Below are 21954 nucleotides of genomic sequence, written 5' to 3' on the forward strand. Positions count from 1 at the left end.
CATATATAATTATATTTGTTTGCTTATTTGGTTTGTTTCTCTGCTGGATTCTAGACTGTAGGCTCCAGGAATGAAGAGACTGTGTGTCTTTGACCCTTGCATTCTCAGAGCCTGGCACAGTGCCTGGCACAAAGGAGGACACAGAAAAGTAATTTAGTGAATGAATAAAAAGAATGAATGGCAGCTGACCCATGTGATCTCCCAGGTTCCTTCCAGCTGAAAAAGTTTATGAGGCTATGGTTTCCCGCCAAGAGGCCCATTCCAGGGCCTCTCTCAGAGTTCCCTGTTGGGGGAAGGTGGGAGGGTGTGGGGCCGAGCCTCCGACTCCAGCGATTTTATACCGGGATTAGCGCAGATCAGAAGCCGGCTCCGGCCACGCCTCCCGACCGGCCAGCCGGGGGCGGGGCCAGGCCGCCTGCAGCCGGGTGATATTCCGGGCGTGCACCAGGCCAGGGGCGGCGAGTGGGCGGGTGCGAACGCGAGCCAATGGAGGGGCGGGACCAGAACGCCCCCAGTCCCCCAGCTTGCGGGTGCAGGGGGCGTGGCCCCAACCCCTCAGGTTCCCCAAGTGGGGGCCTGGGCCGAGCCGTCGCCTAGCAACGCCCCGCCCCGCCCCCTGGGCGGCCTCGGGCGCCTGCCCCCAGCATGGCCTGGCGAGGCTGGCCTTCGTCGTGGCTGTGGGTCGCCAGCTGCGGGCTGCTGCTCCTGGTCCTCGTCCTGCTTGTGAGCCCCAGCAGCTGCCGAGCGCGGCGGACCCTCCGCAGCCTGTTCATGGCGCGTAGCCAGCGGCTGCTCTTCCGAATCGGGTTCGTGCCGGGCTCCGGCGGGATGCGGGGCTCGGGAAAGCGGTCGCGCTGGAAAGGGGGACTGAGAGGGGTGCCGGGGGAGGGTTTAGGGGTTCTGACGGGGCTAGGGCTAGGGGATCCAGGGCCAGAGAAGAGCGATCGGAGAGGCAGGCTGGAGAAGCCACTGATCTGGGGGGACTGAGGAAGAGAAGTTGGGGGTGGAAAACTGGGTTGGGCTGGGGAAAGCAGTTTGCGGCGGGGGGGGTGGGGAGCAGGCCAGGGTAGCCAGAGAAAGGGGGCGTTGAGAGGACATCTGGAGAAAAGAGCCAGATGAGGGGCTGGAGACAAGGGAGCTGGAAAAAGAGAGCAGGTGCAGGAGCCCGGGCTCCCGCCACCCCCGCAAGTTCCTCCAGTGGGCAGGTGCTGGTGAGAAGGCATGTCTCAGACCGTCTAAGTCTCACGTGAAACCGCTAACTCCTTGCATGTGTCCCTGTCCCTCTCCCCATCGCTCAACTCCCTACCATTCAATGTAAGCTCTTCTGTCCCAACAGAGAGTCCCAACTCTGTAGGTCGGTCTGTCCCTTTCCTTCAGTCCCCTCCCCCACCAATCCTGGCCCCAGTCATAAGCCTCAGGCTGTGAAATCCGACCCTAATCACTCAGCCTGACTTGTTGCTGGTTCACTGACCTCCAATGACTTTTTCCTTTCTGACCACCCCCCACTCCCACCCCCGTCCTCATTTTTCCCTTCCACCTACTTCGACTCCTTCCTGGGCCAAGCAAGGTTGGCGACCAGCCCTGTTCTGCCACAGAAACACTAAGAGGCAGGGAAGGAGCCACAAGAGGAAGGCTTCCTAGGGTCTCTATCCCCTTCCCATTACCAGCAGGGCCAGGGGGCAGGACCTCAGGCCCCAGTTGAAGGACAGTGATATTGGGCCTGGGAACTGTGGGAGCCCTGGCCCCAGGCCAGGCTCGGGGGAGGACCTAAGCCGGGAATTTCCTGAGTTTCAGAGAAGACATTGTACAATTCACCCCTCCTCCCCTGACCACCCCAGATATCCCAGAAGCTTCACCCCTAGGATTGTGCTCACACTCACTCTAAGACAAAGAGATATAAGGGCCCAGTGGGGGGAAAACTGGAGAAACATAGGTTGGGGGGGAATCTTGCACATGTGCCTTTTGGGGCATTCGCATCTCTAATAGCCCAAACATTGGTCACACTCTCAATGATGCTCTAACTAAGTCACCACTGCTCTGCATTAAAATAATGAGATTTACAAATATTCAAATATCTGCATATTTAGGATTTAAAAAAATATTTCTCCTTACAACATTTATGGAAATCTTATTGCTCTATTTGGGGAGGGATTTTTAAATCTACTTCCAGCTTTCAAAATTGGTAACATTGAAATCACACAAATGGCCTGAGGAAGTGAAAAATAAAAGTTTCCACAAGAGACTGGAATCAGAAGTCCTGAGATCAAAATTCCCAAGGTCGCCACCTCAGAATCCTGAGGGTTTGGCTATTCCTAGAACTTGGGGTCTGGGAGTTTCCAAATCCTCAAACTTGGAATTCTCAGAGAGCTTCTTTGGAATTCAGTGTTCTGCGGGCTTTCCTGTGCTGGATTTCATGGTTGCCTTGGAATCAACTCCCCAAATTTGCAGAGCAGAAGGGCGTGCCTGGAATCAGAATCCCAGATCCTGCCCCTCCAGGGTCTGGGAAACAATCAGTCCAGTCCCTTGGGGGAGAAGCCACTGGCTGCTGGGAGGGACAGGGGGTGTTAGCAGGAAACGGTCTGAGGGAAATGGGCAGGTGTCAATGCTGTGAGGGTGCCTCCAGGAAGGATGGAGAGGGAGGGGGACAGGATGGGGCAGGACATGATGGGAGGGGCAGAGCGCATGGGCACACTCCACCCTAAATGTGTGGCTGAGAGGACCACAAGTAGAGGATTCTACTGGAGGCTGGAAAGTGGATGATGGAGATAGGAAGCAATGGCTGGGAGAGGAGTCGTTGTTGATGTTATCATTAATAACCATACTCACTGGTGTTTGACAGCGTTATTAAGGGCTTTCCTCAAACATAACCACCATTGTCTTGGGATGGGGATAACTGGGCACAATGGAGGGTTGATTTGGGCTAATCTGAGGTAGACACACACATTTGGGACTCTGCGGAGCCTGGGAGGCAGCGTGTAGTAGTTAAGCATATAGCATGTGGGGACAGACAATCTGCTTTTGAATCCTAGCTTTTGTGCCTTAGTAGCCACGTGACCTTGGACAAATAACTCAGCCTCTCTGTGCCTCAGTTGTTTGCATCTGTAAACGGGCCTGGTGATAGTGTCTATCTCACAGGGCTCCTGTGAGGATCAAATGAAATTCTACATAGGGCCTGGCTTGTAGTAAGTGCTCAGGAAATGTTAGCAATTGCTCATTCTATAGCATGAGGGATGGGTGGGAGGGAGGATACATGGCGGTGGGCCATGGCTCCTTCTGGAGCTTCCTTTGTTTTTTTTTAAATAGGCGCCCAGATAGCTTTAATTGGAAAGGCTTGTCAACTTCTTTTTTTTGGCCGCACCATGTGACATGTGGGAACTTAGTTACCTGACCAGGGATCGAACTGGTGCCCCCTGCAGTGGAGGTACGGAGTCTTTTTTTTTCTTTTATAAATGTATTTACTTATTTATTTATTTTTGGCTGCGTTGGGTCTTCGTTGCTGCACACGGGCTTTCTCTAGCTGCGGAGAGCTGGGGGCTACTCTTTGTTGTGGTGCACGGGCCTCTCATTGCGGTGGCTTCTCTTGTTGCAGAGCATGGGCTCCAGGGTGCGCGGGCTTCAGTAGTTGTGGCACACAGGCTCAGTAGTTGTGGCACACAGGCTCGGTAGTTGTGGTGCACGGGCTTAATTGTTCCGCGGCATGTGGGATCTTCCCGGACCAGGGCTTGAACCCGTGTCTCCTGCATTGGCTGGCGGATTCTTAACCACTGCGCCCCCAGGGAAGCCCGAGGCATGGAGTCTTAACCACTGGACCGCCAGGGAAGTCCCTCACTTTTTTTTTTTTTTTTTTTGGAGCTTCCTTACATGCTTCTACTCCTGTCTTCCAAGCCTATCCTGCCCATGTACCCATCAGGAAATCCCACATCCCTTCATTCATTCAGTGACCCCCCTAACTGCCCTGGGTCGAGACTGTGGGATCACTGATATGAGCGGCGTCTGGTCGCCGTTCTCAAGGAGTCGGGGAGAGGAGCATGTGAACAGGAACCCTAAGTGGCAGGAGGCAGGGCGTGACAGTTTCCCCCAGGAGGAACAGGGTGTGCCTGAGGAGGCTGGGATCCGGAGTGTGTGCTCCCCTATGTGTGCCTCCTGCTTCATGCCTCAGTTTCCCTTTTGCCCCTTTGCCTTCTCAGTGGTAGTTGAGGAGGTTTGAGTAGAGAAAGGGCCCCTGAGCAGAGCCTGTCTGCAGGGGGTGGGGCGGGGAGGGGGGTGAATGGGGAATTAGGCTGGGAATGTCTTGAGAATGTCTGAGAAAGTGGAAAGCGCCCGGCCTCTGTGGATGGACAGTCCTAGCTGACAAAGCCTTCCCACCCTCCCTGACCAAGTGCCCTCTTCATTCCTAAGCATAGAGGATCTTTCTTGAACCTCCTGACCCAAGTGAAACCAGCCATCCCAGGACAAACCTTGCTTGCTCCACTTCTGAAAGAGGAAAGCCCTTCTCTGCGGCCAGTGAGGACCACTGGCTTGATTTCAAAGGGTGGCAAAGGTCCTGAGCTGAGGACCCTTGAGTAAATGACCCACCTGCTCGTGGCCCGAAGAAAGGCCACATAGAGGCAGTGGTCTGGGCCATCCACAGCACAGCCTGCAGGAGGGGAGCAGGGAGGGTCCTTTTCCTTTCTGCAGGCCTTGGGACCTTGGAGAGCTGCAGTGTCACCATCTACAGCAGCCCCTCGGCTGGATGGCTCCCAGTGCCCCCTTCCCCAGGCCACATTGCCTACAGAATGGAGTCCACACCCTTCACCCAAAGGGGCTCTCCCACACCCCCTCTGGACCCATCTTCCCCAATCCCATCTTCCCCAGGCCCTGTGCTCTTGCTGTACTTCTGTCTGGGGCCTGCCAGGCCTTCCTCCCTATGTCAAATTTTGTTGCATCAAAGCTCATCTTCAAGATACATCCAAAATCTGAGCACTTAACCCACCTCCACTGCTAAAACCCTGGGCCAACCTGTGGTCACCTCTCACCTGATCTCCTAAATTGACAGCTCCCTTCAGCCTTTGTACCCCCAAAGCACTCTCAGCATAGCAACCAGGATGAAACTGTTAAGATTGAAGTCAGAAGTGTGTCACTTCTCTGCTTAGATCCCTCCAGAATGGCTCCAAGGCCCTGAGTGGCCTGCCGATCCCCAACCTCACTTGTTTTTGGACTGCTCCTCACCTTGCTCATTGGGCTTCGGCCACACAGGCCACTTTGTTGTTCCTCAAACACTCTGAGACAGTCTGACCTCCAAGACCTTCTGTCGCTGTTCTCTCTCACTAGAACTTTCTTCCCCCAGATGGCCACATGGCTGTGCCTCTCTTCCTTCAGGTCTCTGCTCAAATTTCACCTTATTCGAGAGGCCTACCCTGACCACCCTGTGTAAAAATAGCAAGGCCCCCATGCCTGCACTCTGTTACTCTACGCTGCTAGGTTATTCTCCGTAGTACATATCACCACATGACATCCTATATATCGACTTGCCTATTGTTTATTGGTTTTCTTTCCCAGCCTGAATATGAGCCACATGAAGGAAGAAACTTCTCTCACTACTGTATCCCAGCTTCCAGAACACTGCCCGGCACAGAGCTGGCCCTTGTTAAAGGGCTTTTATTTTTTTTAACATCTTTATTGGAGTATAATTGCTTTACAATGGTGTGTTAGTTTCTGCTTTATAACAAAATGAATCAGCTATGCATATACATATATCCCCATGTTAAAGGGCTTTTAAATGAATAAATAGCTTGGCCCAAGTGCCATCTCCTCTACGAAGCCTGCCCAGCCTCTCCAGTCAAAATTCATCTCTGCCTCCAGTGACCCCTGTCTCCCCTCCTAGAGCCTTCATTGCATATTCTTGCTCATTCTTGCATTAGGTGTTCAGAGGTGTGATTTCCCCACTGGACTCCCACAGGCCTAGCCCAGGGAGCAGGACTGAATCAAGAGGGCCTGGGATTAGGGTGAGGGAGGGAGTGGGCGAGTGGGGAGGGGGAGCCAAAAAAACAGACCAAACCAAACAAACCCCAGGGGCCTTGTCTGGGCAGGTGGCCTGGGATTTCAGGCAAGGAGACAGAAATAGTCCAGGCCTCCTGCCCAGGACCGAGATTCGGCAAAGAGGCCGCCAGCAATGCCTGTGTCTCTGGTCCTCCCCAAGAGCCCTCAGCAGCCACTCTTCCTCCCCCCTGGGAAAGACGGTGAAGGCTGGAGAGGGCTGCAGTCTGCAGAGGACCATACCCAGGATGGGTATGGAGACAATAGACACAGGCCCTGTGGTCTCCTGCTCAGGCCTGTGTCTTGACCTGATGCAGGCACTGCCCCTCTCCTGGTCATGGGGAAATGGTCCCCCTACCCTCCAAGGCCTGCTGGCAGCTTCAGGAAACTCTCACTCTCGAGGGCCTTTTTAGCTATCTCCTTATCTTCAGTTTCCTCAGTTTTGAGAAAGCACAGAGCAGCTAGTGGCTCAATTTGTTCCTGAGGGGCCTCAGAGCAGGCTGTGCTCCAGTAGGACTCTGTGTCCTGGTGGTGTCCAGGTCCCTCAGCCCTCAGACAGGCATTTCCGGTTTAGTTTCATAAAGACTGCCTGTCACTGGTCAGATGCAAAGCCTGGGAAAACCTGGGTCCCGGGGGTGCAGGAGAGGAGAAGCCAAAAGCACCCCCTGACCAGAGAAGCCTCTCAACCTGGGCTTGCTGTCCAGCTGGTAGAGTCTGGGGCCAGGGCCTAGCTGGGACAGACAGCCCCCAGGCCTCTCTCAGAGCTGCCCAGGATGGCAAGACTGCTCAAGGGAGGAGGGGGAGAAGAAGGGCTTCATTGTGTGTTCTCCACAGCCAGTCAAAAGAAGGGGGTGGGGAGGGGCTGTGTCTCACTGCCCCAGCTGTCCCTGGTGGCCTCCCATGGGCTGGAGGTTCAGGCTCAGATACCAAAGACGCCACCCTCTGGTTCAGCGAGGTGAGGAGTGAAAGGTATGCCTGTGGCCCTCACTGGGGTGACCTGTGGCCCTCACTGGGGTGACGGGTGCTGTGTCCTGCAGCCCCGACCCGCGGGGAGGGCCCTCAGGCACCTTCAAGGCTGCCCCAGGCCTGCTGCCTCCACCCCAGCCCCGCCCTGCAGAGTGGTTTTTCTGTCTCCCAGCTGGGTCCCAGAGGACCAATTAGGAAACTTTCTTTTCTTTTTGGTGAGGCGACAGTGGGTAGTTCCGGGCCTCAGAACTGCTGAATCAGAATCCAGGAGGGGCGGGGGGCAGAGCGGGGGTAAGCAAAAGAGGAAAATGTCGGAATCTTTTTGTTTCACCAGCACTCCCAGATCGTTCTGATGCATTCTGGCACATTCTGACCCTGCTTGGGGACCCTGTTGCGGGGAGTTTGAATTCCACATCAGGCCCTGGGGAGGTCAATGTCATCTTGTAAGTCATGTGAACTTCCTGGACTCATATGCTCGTTCAGAGAGGAGGAGCACTTGGTTTTTTTTTGTTTGTTTGTTTGTTTAATTTTATTTTTTTTTTTTATTTCTGGCTGCGTTGGGTCTTTTTTGCTGCGCGCGGGCTTTCTCTAGTTGCGGTGAGCGAGGGCTACTCTTTGTTGCCGTGCGCGGGCTTCTCATTGCAGTGGCTTTTCTTGTTGCGGAGCACGGGCTCTAGGCACACGGGCTCAGTAGTTGTGGATCGCAGGCTCTAGAGCACAGGCTCAGTAGTTGTGGTGCACGGGCTTAGTTGCTCCGCAGCATGTGGAATCTTCCCGGACCAGGGCTCGAACCCATGTCCACTGCATTGGCAGGCGGATTCTTAACCACTGCGCCACCAAGGAAGTCCTGTGCCCGTCACCTTAATACCTGCACGCCTGGCGCTGCCCTGCCTTTTCTGGTCACTAAGCCAGCATTTTGTGGGTCCCAGTTCTGTACTGGGCTAGCTGGGGGCAGCCACAGGGGTGCAGAGGAGCCACGAGGAGCAGGCTGGTGACTGCCTGCCCCCTGCACGGCGCTGATTAGGGCTCCGGGTAGAAGTTGATAAGGCCCAGCCACTGCAGGGCTCACCTGCCCCTGGAGGCACGGGGAGAGGCTGAGTGCCCCAGATGGAGCAGGGGAAGACAGCTTTCTGCTGGGACAATCAGGAGCTGGGTTTGAGCCCAGCCCTGAAGGATGATTAGGGTTCTAGTAAGTAGAAAGGCTTGCAGGATATTCCAGGCTGAGACCTGCGGGAGCCAGGCAGGACTGTAGTTCTGAAATTTTAATGAGTTGTTTCAGGCATTCAGAAGAAGATAGATAGTATAACAATCCCCCCACCTCCCAGCTTAAGAAAGAAAATATTACAGATGCTGTGAAGCCCGTGCCCACCTCCCCACCCACCTTCTCCGTGCCCCTGAGGAAGCCCTGCTAATGTGCGTGTTGACTATCCCCTCAACTGCCTTTATTCTTTTACTATTGATACATACGTCTCTATCCCTAAACAATACCAATGATGGTTCTGCATGCTTTGGCATTTTAGATAAATATTGTCAGGTTATCTGTTTTCTCCGTGGCATGTCTGTTAACTCAATATTATGTGCTTGAGCTTTGTGCAGGCTGAGGGTTGGTGCTCTAGATCATTCGCTTTCCTGGATGTATGGTTTTCCATGGTCTGAACAGGTCACTACTTATTTATCCACTGTGCTGTTGACAGACATTTAGGGGTGTCTGATTGTTCACTCTTGGGACATGGGGTTTTCACTGGGCCGTACAGGAGGAGGGGGCAGAGACTTGCCTCCTCCCAGTCCACAGAGGGCTTGACTGGGGGTTGGACACTCTCCCATCAGCAGTGGGGAGCCACTGAAGGCTTTTGAGCGGGAGCAGGATGCAGTCAAAGGAGGTGCTTTAGGAACTTAAACGTTTGCCAGAGGTTTGCAGTTTGGTTCAGAGGCAGAGAGCTGGATGAAGGAGGCTTTCGTAAGGGCCTCACTGAGAGCTTCTAGGGCCTGTTCCCAGGGGTGAGCCCATGCGGGGGAGGTGGGTGGAAAGCGAAATTGAGAGGAATCCTGTCTGGGTCACCTACACTGGGGAAAGGGTTAAATGGGCGCTCAAGTTGTGTAACTAGGAGGATGACAGGGCCTTTCCCAGAAAGAGAGGCAGCAGGAGGAAGAGCTGACAAGCATGGTTATGGACCCTGGTGATTGTGACACAGCCGAACGGCTGATGGAGGAGGAGCCGGAGCTCAGGGACTTGAGAGAGTCATGAGAAATTCATTGTCAGGGAAGGACCAGGCCTGGAGAGAGTGGCCCAGCGCCACTAGGTCCTCAGGCCCCTCCCCCTGCTCTGCACCGATCCAGACCTCAGGCCCACAAGGGCCACCCCGGCCAGCACAGATCTCGGGTCTGGCAGCCATCCCCACCTTTCTCCATCTCCAACATCCCCTCTAGGCCAGGCCCTCGTCATCTCCCCCACTGAGTGACTCGGTTCCCCTGCCACCTACCACTCTGCTCCCTTTCACTGTACCTTCTGCACAGCAGCTGAGCAAGCTCTTAAAAAGGGAAGTCAGAACACATGCTTCCCCACTTTTTTTTTTTTTTTTTTTTTTTTTTATTTTTATTTTTTTGGCTGCGTTGGGTCTTCATTGCTGCGTGTGGGTTTTCTCTAGTTACCGCGAGCTGGGGCTACTCTTCATTGTGGTGCGTGAGCTTCTCATTGCAGTGGCTTCTCTTTGTTGTGGACATGCTTCCCCACTTTAAAACCCACCAGCAGTTTTCCACCTCCTCTCCGTGGCCTGGCACCTGCGCACCTTGCTGACCCCTTCTCTGGCTAGAGACTTCGAGGCCTCCTGGCAACTCCTAGAATGTGCCCTACTCGTGCCTGCCCCAGGGCGCTGGTGCTACGCCCCCCCAGACAGTCTGCACTGCTGTCTCCCTCATCTGTCTGTTCCCTGCTCAAGCGTCGCCCTCAGAGCAGGGGCCTTCCCCGACCACCCTGTCTACAGTAAGACCATCTTCCTTTCCCACGACAGTTAACGGCTTGCATGTCAATTGTTTTGATTTCCGGTTTGGTGTCTGTTGGCTGCTCCTCTCGCTATGTTGGCAGGGAGCCATCTGTCTTGCTCTCTGCCGTCTGCGCCCTGTCCAGCACGGGCAGTAAGTATTTGCTGGAGAAAGTCAATGAAAGAGCAGGGCCTTGTTTACTGCAGCTTCTTAGTGCCCAGTCCCTGCGCTTGTGCGTCTTCATCTTCGCTGGAGCACAAAGCACATATAATAAGTATCCAATAAGGGAAGACAGGGAACATTTACCAGTCCCTCCCAGATGTGGACGGCCATGTTCTAGCAGCTGTGAGGGGTGCCCGGCTGAATCTGGGAAGGAAACAGTAGTTACTAAACACCTTCCACCTGTCAGGCCCTGGAGAATGTTAGCATTTGTCATCTTGTTTTATGTCACTGAATCCTCACACAGATGAGAAGCCTGATCTGTGAGACCATTGACTTGCCCAAGGTCTCAGACCAAGGATGGGCCAAGCCATGTCTGGAACCCAGACCTTTCTGTTGCCAGAGCCCCTGCACTTTCCATAAGCCTAAGTAGGAAGAAATGAAGTCAGAAACAAGACTCAGGGTGTGGATGCAGGGTGGTGTCCGGGCACAGAGGAAAGGGTGATTTTATTTTCTTATTTATTATTTTTAAACTTTACATTTTGAAATCATTTCAGAGTTGCAAAATTCGTACAAAGAATTCCCATGTACCCCTCACCCAGCTCCCCTGAATGTTAACGTCTTTCATAGCCATGGTACAGTTATCAAAACCAAGAAATCAACGTCCATACAAACCAGTAACCACTCTCCAGACTTTACTGAAATTTTGCACACTGTCCCCCTAACATTCTTTTTCTGGTCTGGAGTCCAATCCAGGATATTTAGGTTGTTCCAACCCATCCCCTCTGGCTGGGCATCTCTGCTGTGCCAAGTCTTTGTTAGTCCGGCAGCACAGCAGGGAGAAAGGAGAGAATCAGCGGCTCCCACCAGCTCTCACCCCCGCTCCGGATGTTTGGTACCTCTCGCTTGCCTGTTCTTGGTGCCCCTTCCCCAGATTCTCACACGGCCTTTCCCTTACTTCTTGGAAATGTCACCTCCTCAAAGGGGCCTTCCGTGACTGACTACCAGATCTAGAATAGCAGCTCCTGTCCTCATTCTCTGTCCTCTTGCCTTGTTTATTTTGTCATCTTCACTTGACAATATGTTTATTGTCCTGTCTGTCCCACTAGAATATAAGCTGCAAGAAGGCAGGGACTCTGCCTTACTCACTGTGTGCCCAGAGCAGGCTAATAGCAAGGCCTCACTAAATACTGTGGAATGAGTGAAAGTAGGAAGTGGCTGAAATGGGTTTAAAAATAAAACAAAAACAGGGCCTACGAAAAACAGACATAAAGACATATAAAGGATGGCAAGGGGCTTCCCTGGTGGCACAGCGGTTAAGAATCCGCCTGCCAATGCAGGGGACACAGGTTCAAGCCCTGGTCTGGGAAGATCCCACATGCCGCGGAGCAACTAAGCCCATGCACCACAACTACTGAGCCTGTGCTCTAGAGCCCACGAGCCACAACTACTGAGCCCATGCGCCACAACTACTAAAGCCCACGTGCCTAGAGCCTGTGCTCCGCAACAAGAGAAGCCACCGTGATGAGAAGTCTGCGTACTGCAACGAAGAGTAGCCCCTGCTTGCCGCAACTAAAAGAAAGCCCACGTGCAGCAACGAGGACCCAACGCAGCCAAAAATTAATTAATTAATTAATTATTTTTAAAAAAGGATGGCAAAACCCCTCCACAGCGCGTCTACATTCCCAATTGATACAAGTGCATGGGCACACAGAGCCGGGACAGCCGTGATTCACCTTCAGCTAAATTGTTTCCACCAAATTGTCATGGAAACATGCTTGGTTTTGATCAAATTGTTTGCAGACAGGTCAGCTTGCTCTTCCCAAAGGGGCCTAAAGAGCGCCTGCCCCTGCTCCCTTCCGGACACAGACACAGTAAGCCTCTGTAGGGATTTAGGGCCCTTTGTCCACATCCCCACCTCAACTTTTCTGTCTCAGGCTTAATCAGCCAGAACACCACCCCCTTTTCTGACTGCCTTGCCATGTAACCCTGAGCACTGACCGACCCCAGCCACACCCCAGCCTTTGTAGCCTTCCCGAGAGCAGAGGGCCTGAGACCGTTCCTGCTCACACTCTGCAGGACCCGGTGTAAAATGGAATTTGGAGCCCGTTGCTCAAAAGGCAGGAAAGAGGTGCCACGTAAGGTACTAAAATATAAAGCTTTTCCTTTCTTCTATGATCTCTCTCTTGACTTGCCGACTTGCCGTGATGTTTTTAATTTGCTACTTAATGTCATTCTGAGTAGAGGAATACTTAAAATCTTAATTATTAGCATGAATTATGCCATTCATTATATATCATGCAGTGCCACTTTTAAATGCAAATATAAGAACATTTAACTCATATGTGGGATCACCAAAACTACATAACTCACATTTCTTAGCTTGTACGTGGATATGTGTCATGTTCTGACCAGAACGGTGGAAATGTGGCACCGAACTAACTCAGCTGTTTTTATTTCACTTCTTGATACGTGCACATTCTACTGGCTCTCTCTGCTTTCAGCTTACTGATGAGCAAGAAGGGCTGGAAGGAAAAGGACAGATTGGTTGCCTCTTTCCCTTTCCTTCCGTAGCAGCATCATTTGCAGCATCAATGGTGGGATCATACAGGGAAGTAACATGATAAGAAAGGATGTGGTAGGGTTCCTTGATCATTTGTGTTTCTTAGAACACCATTGCCTTCTTGATGCATTTCAAGCAAATTCTAGTTTGAACCCAAAGTGTGGCTTACGGGCCAGCCAGTGCCCACCCCCCCAACCCTTTACTCAGTCATAGATGTACACTCACCTGTATTCACTTTGGGTCTTGAATTCCCACACATAGAGGGTCCACCAGAATTCTGTGCTCGTGGCCATTGCGAACATGGTGTGTGAGGGGCAGCAGGGACGGAGCAGACACATGTCCTGTGATGTTATGTGTATCACCTCTGCTCGCATGCATGTTCCGTTGTCCCATCAGACTTCACTTACAAGACACAAGTTCAAAGAGAAAATAGTTAAGAATTTCAGGATGGCAACAGCAGAGCATCATACCAAGTGTGGGGCATTATGTGACTGCCGGGTCGCACACCTGTGAAGCCAGCCCTGCGTGCTGGCATCCTGTATTTGGGGGACTCTGTCACTCGCAAGTCCCCTCTGTTCCTCGTGCCCCCTTTTCACTGTGTAGCCTGGGATGGCCTGGAATGGGGGCAGGTGGAGGGAGGGAGTGTGGTCAGCTCATCCAGCCTCACCACTGCCTGCTTCCTCCACCAAACAGCCAAACAGAACCTTCTACACTTTCCCTAAGTAAACCCTGCTGTCTGCTGCCTCTGGGCCTTGGCCTATTGTTTCCTCTACCCCCAGATGTTCTCAGAGTTGTGGTCCCTGGGTCAGCAGCATCAGCTGGAGCTTGTTAGAAATGCAAATTCCCGGGCTCCACCGCAGACTAGCTGAGTCTCAAATGCTGGGATCGGGCTGAAGAATCTGGTCTTCAGCAAGCCCCGGGCATGACTGCGACACACCGCTGCTCTTCCTGAAATACTGTTCCCACCTCATTGCAGCTTCCTAACTCCTATACTCCTTTCACTGAGTAAACCCCTCACCCTCGGTTCTCTTCTATGAATTCCTCAGCTCACATCTCGCCTGGTGAGCTTGGGGGTGTTTCTGTCTCATTCTCCATCTTGTCCTGAGTACTGAGCAGGGCAAATAGCACACGATAAGCGATGGTGGAGTTGCATTGACTCAGGGGGTGACTGAGGGAGTGGAGACGTGGGACCTGGGCTTCACGGAGGGTCTGGGCTCAAGGGGCAGGGCTGAGCACAGACGTCCCGTCCTGCAGGTACAGCCTGTACACCCGCACCTGGCTCGGGTACCTCTTCTACCGCCAGCAGCTGCGCAGGGCTCGGAATCGCTACCCCAAAGGCCACTCCAGAACCCAGCCCCGCCTCTTCAATGGTGAGCTCTGGCCACCCCGGGCCAGCATCACCCCAAGCCGTGGCCACCCTCCCAGCCTACTCCCCATCTCATACCCCCGACTGCTGGGCTCCCCGCCCCATCACCCCACCCACAGCCCGTCTTTGTTCCCCAGGAGTGAAGGTGCTTCCTATCCCCGTCCTCTCAGACAACTACAGCTACCTCATCATCGACACCCAGGCCCGGCTGGCTGTGGCTGTGGACCCTTCAGACCCTCAGGCCGTACAGGTGAGGGGAGGATGGGGTCAGGGGTACCTGGGGTCACCTTGAGGACTGGCAACTTCTCCTTGCTAGAGAGAGGCTGACCCTGCCCTCTGCCAATGGGATGTGCCCCCTCCATGTGCACTCACACACAGACCCTGACACACATGTACACAAAGAGACCCCCACAAACACACCATGGGGAGGGGGTAAGTGTCAGGGCATAGCCAGGGGAAAGGGGGAGGGCAGCAGTGGGGGAATCAGAGGGCAAGTGGTGCTGACCCAGGACTGTGGGTCTAGGGAGTTTCCTTCTGCCTCTCGCTCTCTGTGGCCCCCTTTCTGACCCTCGCTCTTCTCTCCTCGCCTCTGTCTGTCGTGTCTGGGCGTCTTTATCATTCCCTCTTGTTACTTATTTATCTGTGTGTGCGTGTGTCTGTGTGTCTACCCCCTCCACGAATCTCCCTCTCCCCTGTGCCCAGGCTGGGGCTCAGCTGCCCCCCTTTACCCGGCCCTCTCTTCCCCACCCCGTTCTCGTTCTCTGGCTTCATCGCCTCCTTCTCCCTCATCCCTCCCTGCTCTCCTCTCCTCTCTCCTCTCCACCCAGCACCCACGCCCCTGTTTCCCTCTGCATCCTGCTCCTCAGTCTCACTGCCCCCTCTCTCCCCTAGGCTTCCATTGAAAAGGAGGGCGTTAACTTGGTTGCCATTCTCTGCACCCACAAGCACTGGTAAGGGGCTGAGGTGGGAGGTCTGGGTGCAGATCATCTTCCCTGGCCGACCCCTGCCCCGGCTGGGCTTGCCAGGACTGGGTCCCGTGAGAACAGGCTGGGCTGAGAGTCAAGAAGTCAGGATGGGTGGACACCATCCTCATGAAGTCACTGGGGCACCAGCAGAGAGGGAGGGGGAGGGACGGGTCTCCCACTGCTCTACTTTCAGGCTTCTGAAGCGCCAGAGGAGGGCAGGGCAGGCATTTACCTTCCATTCCGTGTGGGCATGTGTGCCGGGCATGGGCAAACCTTGTGATCTCTTCCATCAAGGAGGTTATAGTCAAATAGGGGAGACAGCCCTGTATGAAAGTGTACAACGATGACAAACAATAACAACTGTGACAGTTGGCACAGGGTATGGGGGCAGGGGCGCCAGGGAGGGTGTGATCGGATCCACTTGGAGGAATTAGAGGCTGATGACCCTGGAGCTGAGAGTCCAGAAGATCAGTTGGCATTAGTTGGTGATGCGGGGAGGGGTGGCAAGTTGTTGGGACAACATTCTGGGCAGGGGGACAGCTTGAACAAAGGCCAGAAGAGGTGTGGACAGCTTGGTTCAGTCCAGAAGCCAGGAGTCCCAGGGCTCAGAGGCCTGGAGGTGCTTGGGGAAGAAGGAAGCAGGAGGCCCAGTACAGTTGCCCCTTAAAGGCCCTGCCTGTCTGTGCCATCCTACAGGGACCACAGTGGAGGGAACCGTGACCTCAGCCGGCGGCACCAGGACTGTCGGGTGTATGGGAGCCCTCAGGACGGCATCCCCTACCTCACCCAGTAAGTCCCTGACCCAGGGGTGGGATGGCCCTTGTGGGCCCTTCCCCTCACCCCCCATCCTTTAGTCACATGTTTCAGGGGTATCAGCAGGTGGATCTTTGCTGATGCCCTTCCTGGCCCTTAGACAGTAGATCACAACCCATCTGAAGACTGCCACTGCCCATCCCCCAACTGATCCAGCCATAGTCCCCCAAAGAGGAAGCAGGGGGGCTTGGATCTGAAGCCCTGGGCACTGGGGGTGCCTTCTCTCTCTGGTGGGGAAGCCCCCCTCCTGTACATCACCCATTCCCTTGGGCCTGGGCAGGGCGGGGGAGGGAGGATCAGCATGGCACAAGCTCTAGTGCCTTCTCTCCACTATTGCCTCACTTCTCAGTCCCCTATGTCATCAAGATGTGGTTAGTGTGGGACGGCTTCAGATCCAGGCTCTGGCCACCCCTGGCCATACACAAGGCCATCTGGTCTACCTGCTGGATGGGGAGCCCTATAAGGGTCCCTCCTGCCTCTTCTCAGGGGACCTGCTCTTCCTCTCTGGCTGTGGTGAGTCCCCCAAAAGGGAAGAGGGAGGAGGGGGGACAAGAGGGAGGGAGAGAGGCCAGGGCAGGGGCCCAAGGACAGCCACAGCTCCACGCAATGCATGAAAACATTGGTTTCAGTACACATGTTGCCTCGGCAGTTACTCCCACCTTTGTTACCTCGATTTTTCTTTTATATCCTCATGACTTCCCGCGGGGGATGGACAGAATGAGACGATGCCTGTAACTGAGTAGAGACCTCGAAGGGTGTTTGTTTCCACTGGGTGGAGCCTGGTTCTCTGATACAGTGACTGGCAAGACTAGTTACAAAAACTTGAGAACCCCTGAGTGAGAGGGTGATCCTGTGGGTGGGAGGATCACAGGTCCCAAGGTGCATGGGGTGCCAAAGACAGCACAGGCAAAGAAAGAAGTGCTCTATGGAAAAGAGCAACCCCATCTCGAGTGGGCTTGGAGCCACAGAACTCAGCCTGAAGTTCTGCACCCCCTCTCTATCCACATGTCAATATGTGCAATGGAGGCCTTCAAATGGGCTCGGTTGCGGTTGAATATTTGGGCCCAGCTCCCAGAGGGAGGGAAAGAGTAGATGCCAGGGAAGTGGGCATGGCAGGGGCATGGCTGAGGGCTGGTGGCCAGCCCCAGCTGTACAAGCTGGTCCCCACCCTTTTCATGTACCTTACCGTGCTGTGTGGTTCTTGTACCTTACACATACCTTCTGACCCTACCAGGACGGACCTTTGAGGGCACCGCAGAGACCATGCTGAGCTCACTGGACACCGTGCTGGGGCTGGGGGACGACACTCTGCTGTGGCCTGGTGAGGTGCCCCTCCCTCTCCTCCTAGCCCCTCACACCCCCAGAGTCCCAGCCGACTCAGCTCCTGGCCCAGAGGGGACACAGCTCCACCTCTGTTGGCTCCTGGGAGCCAACTCTAGCAGTGGGGGCAGAGCTCCCTTCTGTTTGCAGAACTGGCTCTGTAAGGCCTCTGCTTCCCTGGCAACCAGCCCACAGTCTCTTGGGAGCCCTGTAGGCCCCAGAGCATCCCTGGGAGATGGCTGATTTTTCATAGCCAAAGCTTAGAACAGAAAATTGCCTTTGCTTAATGAGCAAAGAGGGGCCTTAAATCCACTCTGCGTGGATCATTGCCTGTATCCATCATCCACACACTGCACACCCATCATCCATATGCACGTACATGGAATATCCATCCATCCATACGTACGTGCATGTGTACATTGCATATCTATAGTTTCTAAAACACATTTACTCATATCTCAGTTAACCCTCAGAACATATATGCATCCATTCATTCATTTGCCAAATACTTTATTGAGCACCTAATGTGTACCAGGCCCTGTTCCAGGCACCAGGAACACATAATTTTATAGTGGCATTATTATTTTCCCCACTTGCCAAAGGAGAACATTGTGGCTCAGAGAAGTGCCATGACTTGACTGAGGTCGCACAGCTGGGCAGAGCCAGACGGGCTAGAATGCAGGTCTTCTGGCTCCAGGTCTGGTGGTTTTCGCCCCTGAACTGCTTCTGCCTCTTCACTCGTGGCTGACTTGTGACCACATTTAGAGAAACAGCTCCATGTGGTCAGGGCTTTTCTGGAAGCATTGCCCCTCCTCCCCAGTCGTCAGGTACCCATAGGCTTGTGGGTGGGGAGGACTTTTTCTGACTGTACCACCCATCTCACTCTGCCCTGTGTCTTGGCCCCCATGGACATCCTTAGGCCACGAGTACGCGGAGGAGAACCTGGGCTTTGCAGGCATGGTGGAGCCCGAGAACCTGGCCCGGGAGAGGAAGATGCAGTGGGTGCAGAGGCAGCGGATGGAACGCAGGAGCACGGTGCGGGGCTTGGGGTCCAGGAGGGGCTGAGGGCACTCCTGAGAGAGGTCTCATCCCTGCGGGCCCTGCAGGGCCCTCTCCAGAGCTCTGACATATTTGGCACAAGGGCCTTCCAGTGAGAACTTCTGGACCCTGGGATGGGGCGGTGCGGGGGGTCTTCCCTTGTTGGGTCTATTTTCCAGATTCTCCCCACCAAACCCGGGTGCCTCTCCCCCCACAGTGCCCGTCCACCCTGGGAGAGGAGCGCTCCTATAACCCGTTCCTGAGGACGCACTGCCTGGTGCTGCAGGAGGCTCTGGGGCCAGGCCCAGGCCCCACGGGAGACAACGGCTACTCCCGGGCCCAGCTCCTGGAGAAGCTCCGCCAGCTGAAGGACCTACACAAGAGCAAGTGACCCCGCCGCAGCCCAGCCTAGCCCCCCCACCGTGGTGGGGAAGCCACCCATCATGGCCCACACCACACCTTCCCTCTCACTGCTTCCACCACCACCTCCATCAGCCCGTCAAGCAGGCACCACTCCCCGACCCGGGTCGGGGGAGAGGAGGGACAAGGCGATGAGACCCTGAAACCGAGAGGAAGGGGGCTGACCGAAGGCTTGGAGACTCCGTGGGGTGAGGCTGAGTCATTGAGGGCAGAGCTAATCGGGAGCCTCCCCTCCTCCCTTCCCCTGTTCCTGTGATGGCAGCGAGGATGAGGAGGCCTCGCTCTCACTGTAGCCTCTGAACTCAGGGCAGCAGGAGCCATGAACAGGTTGAGTCCATCTTCCCCCTCCTCCCATCCAGGGTTGGGAAAGAAACTCACTCCCTCAAAGTGGCCTGAGGTGTGGTGCCTTGGAAAAGTGGTCACTCAGAGGGGCACCTGGGCTCTGGTTTACTGAGAGTCTGCCCCTCCTCCCCCAGCCTCCCTGCTCCGCCTCCACCCAGCCCCCATGAAGGCATTTTTCAAACAGAGCCATTTCTGAGAAAGAGGAAAGGGCTGGAAGCCTGGCTGTGGACAATCTCTGCCTCGGTGACTCCCCTACTGCCTGGAAGGCGGAGGATCCTGGTTGCCAAGGAAACTTGACCTCAGGCTGAGGAGACACCAGGAGGCTGGGATTGCAGCCCCACAGTCTTGTAGGTCACACATGCTCCCTGCACAGCTGGCCTGGTCCTGCCCGCTGGCCTCTGCCCCTGCCCTGGGCCAACAGGGCCCCTCCTCCCCAGGGGACCAGAGAGCCATCGTCCACCAGGGCCACTGTGGTTTTCTCATTATGGCCCGTATTCTTAGGAACTCCTGCTTTATCCTCAACCCTTTCCTCTTTTAGTTAGTAAAGCCATTCATCTGGCCCTTCACAGTTGGCCAAAGACACTCCCAGGTCATTTCTCATTTGGCCCTTGGCCCCATCATGGTGGGAGCAGGGGATCTGCGCAGCAGAGAGCGGAAATCAGAAGTCCGGGAGCGGACAGCTCTCAAATGAGTGGCAGCTTCCAGGACCCCAAGCCTGGGCCCTTCCCCTCTGTTCAGCCCTCCCTCAGCTCAGCTCCTCCTCTGGCCTTGGGTCCAGTCCCTTTGGGGCTGCAGTGAGGACTCCGATGGTCCTCAAGCAGGCGTGACTTGGGTCAGCCAGGAGCCTTCTCTTCGTGGGTGGAAGCCTTCCTTCCCTCGGGCTCTGCTCTCCTCTGGGGCGCCTCCGAGATGTCTCCTGCTCTCAGTTTCTCCTCATCATCCTGCCTCTGCCTTCCTCTCCAGCCACAGCCTCTGGAACCAACTTCAGCAATACCGCCAGAATAGAGCTCCCCGCCCCTCAAGACATGCAGTTCATGCCTCTGTGCCTTCGCTCATGCTGTTTCTTCATAATGGAATGCCTTTACCCTGCTCCTCCTGCCTTGTCTGCCTGGCAAACACCTATTCGTCTCTCACAATCCCCCTCAAAGGCCGCCTCCTCCAGGAAGACCACCCCCGTACCCCTCCCCCTCCAGGCTACCTCTCCTCTTTGTAAATGCTTCGGTTGTGGCACTTATCATACTGTATTTTAGTTGTTTACATGTTTGTCTCCCCTTCTAGACTGTGAACCCTTCAGGGCATGGACTGTATCTTATGCATCTCTGTATTTCTGCGCCTAGCACGGTGCCTGGCACACAGTAGGCGCTCAATAAATGTTGAATGAATGAATGATTTAACCGAGGCTTGATCCCTCAGTGGGCTTGTCTTTATTGCTTGTTCCGTTTTCCTGTCTGGGTTACAGTTCTTGCTTACTTGGAGTGACTGCTCTTCCAGAGCTTTGGGCAGAAACAGCGCTCTAAATATACCCTTGCATGGCTCGTGAGCATTTGTCCAGGGTTTACAATTTGCCTACCTCGGTGTTTTCCAAAGCTTGAGATGAACAGGAGTACTGCTGGCCACAGGAGAGATAGCTTTACCTGGTCACTGCACAGCAGTGAATGTGCTTCAACGGCAAAGCCTTGGTGCTGGCCTCTCTTTAACGCCTTTCTAACTAACAGCCAGACTCCAGGTCGGCAGTCTAGGGCAACTATCTTGAGTTAAACTTTAACAACATCATTTTGTGTTCTTTGTGTTTATCTTTGGGGTCAATATTTTTGACAAGCGACACCAGTTTTCAATTCATGAAAGTGATTAAAGGTACAGGCATATCTCATTTTACTGTGCTTTGCTTTATTGTGTTTTGCAGATATTACGTTTTTTACAAATTGAAAGTTTGTGGCAACCCTGCATTGTCAGATGATGGTTAGCATTTTTTTTAGCAATAAAATTCTTTTAATTAAGGTATGTACATTGTTTTTTTTAGACATAATGCTGCTGCACACTTAACAGACTACAGTATAGTGTAACATAACTTTTATATGCACTGGGATAAAATTTTTTTGCATGACCCCCTTCATTGCAGTATTTGCTTTATTACAATGGTCTGGAACTGAACCTGAAATATCTCCAAAGTGTGCTTGCATTTATTGAAATAGGAAAATACGAAGTAAAGGTGACACTTGGCTATGGCAGAATTCTTTTTTTATATTTATTTATTTATTTGGCTGCGTTGGGTCTTAGTTGCCACAGGCGGGCTCTCTAGCTGTTGCACTCAGGCTCCAGAGTGCGCGGGCTCTCTTGTTGAGGTGCCCAAGCTCAACAGTTGTGGCGCGTGGGCTTAGTTGCCCCGTGGCACGTGGGATCTTAGTTCCCTGACCAGGGATTGAACCCACGTACCCTGCATTGGAAGGTGGATTCTTAAACACTGGACCACCAGGGAGGTCCCTGTGGCAGAATTCTTAAAGGTGGCCTTGGTGTGGCTGAAGACTGGGAAGCACTGGCTTAGCTCCACATTTCTTGGGGCCACCCCTGGCCACAGCTCAGTCTCCCCTCTTGGCACCCCTCACCCCAAGCCAAGGACCTTGGCACTGGTCCTCACTATCCTGACTCAGGGCTGCACCTGGGGTGGGGGTGAGGGAAGGAGCCGTGGGCCTCACCTTCCTGAAAAAAGGCAGTCTCTGTGCCCTGTAATTGTCTCTTGACTGGGCAAGCCCCAGGGCCAGGTCACTCTGGGTATGCCCAGCTTCAAGGGACAATTGGTAACAGTTCTCTAGGGCTTGATGAAGCATTTTCCCAAGGCGTTGGCTGGTCCTCCCACTGGAGCATCCGTCCTGAATGATGGCACGTGTTTCTCCTGGAGCCAGGACTGACCAGCAATAACCGGGACACCTGTTCTTTGCTTGCAGAACAGCAGGAGTGACAACTGGCCTTAGAGACCTGGGTTCTAGTCCCAGCTCTGTTACTCAACATCC

General features: G+C 54.1%; 1 protein-coding gene across 1 annotated transcript; it reads left to right on the top strand.

The window, feature by feature from the left end:
- Window positions 1–558: 558 nt before the first annotated feature.
- On the top strand, window positions 559–20340 carry PNKD (PNKD metallo-beta-lactamase domain containing). The gene is made up of 9 exons (XM_061187257.1): window positions 559–806; window positions 13937–14052; window positions 14186–14298; window positions 14940–14998; window positions 15710–15802; window positions 16176–16339; window positions 17061–17147; window positions 18066–18181; window positions 18402–20340. Exons 1-9 carry the CDS (start codon window positions 646–648, stop codon window positions 18573–18575), a joined length of 1083 nt encoding a protein of 360 aa, XP_061043240.1. The 5' UTR covers window positions 559–645; the 3' UTR covers window positions 18576–20340.
- Window positions 20341–21954: the final 1614 nt, after the last annotated feature.

This window comes from Eubalaena glacialis, chromosome 1 (assembly GCF_028564815.1).
Source record: "Eubalaena glacialis isolate mEubGla1 chromosome 1, mEubGla1.1.hap2.+ XY, whole genome shotgun sequence".
Classification (NCBI taxonomy): Eukaryota; Metazoa; Chordata; class Mammalia; order Artiodactyla; family Balaenidae; genus Eubalaena; species Eubalaena glacialis.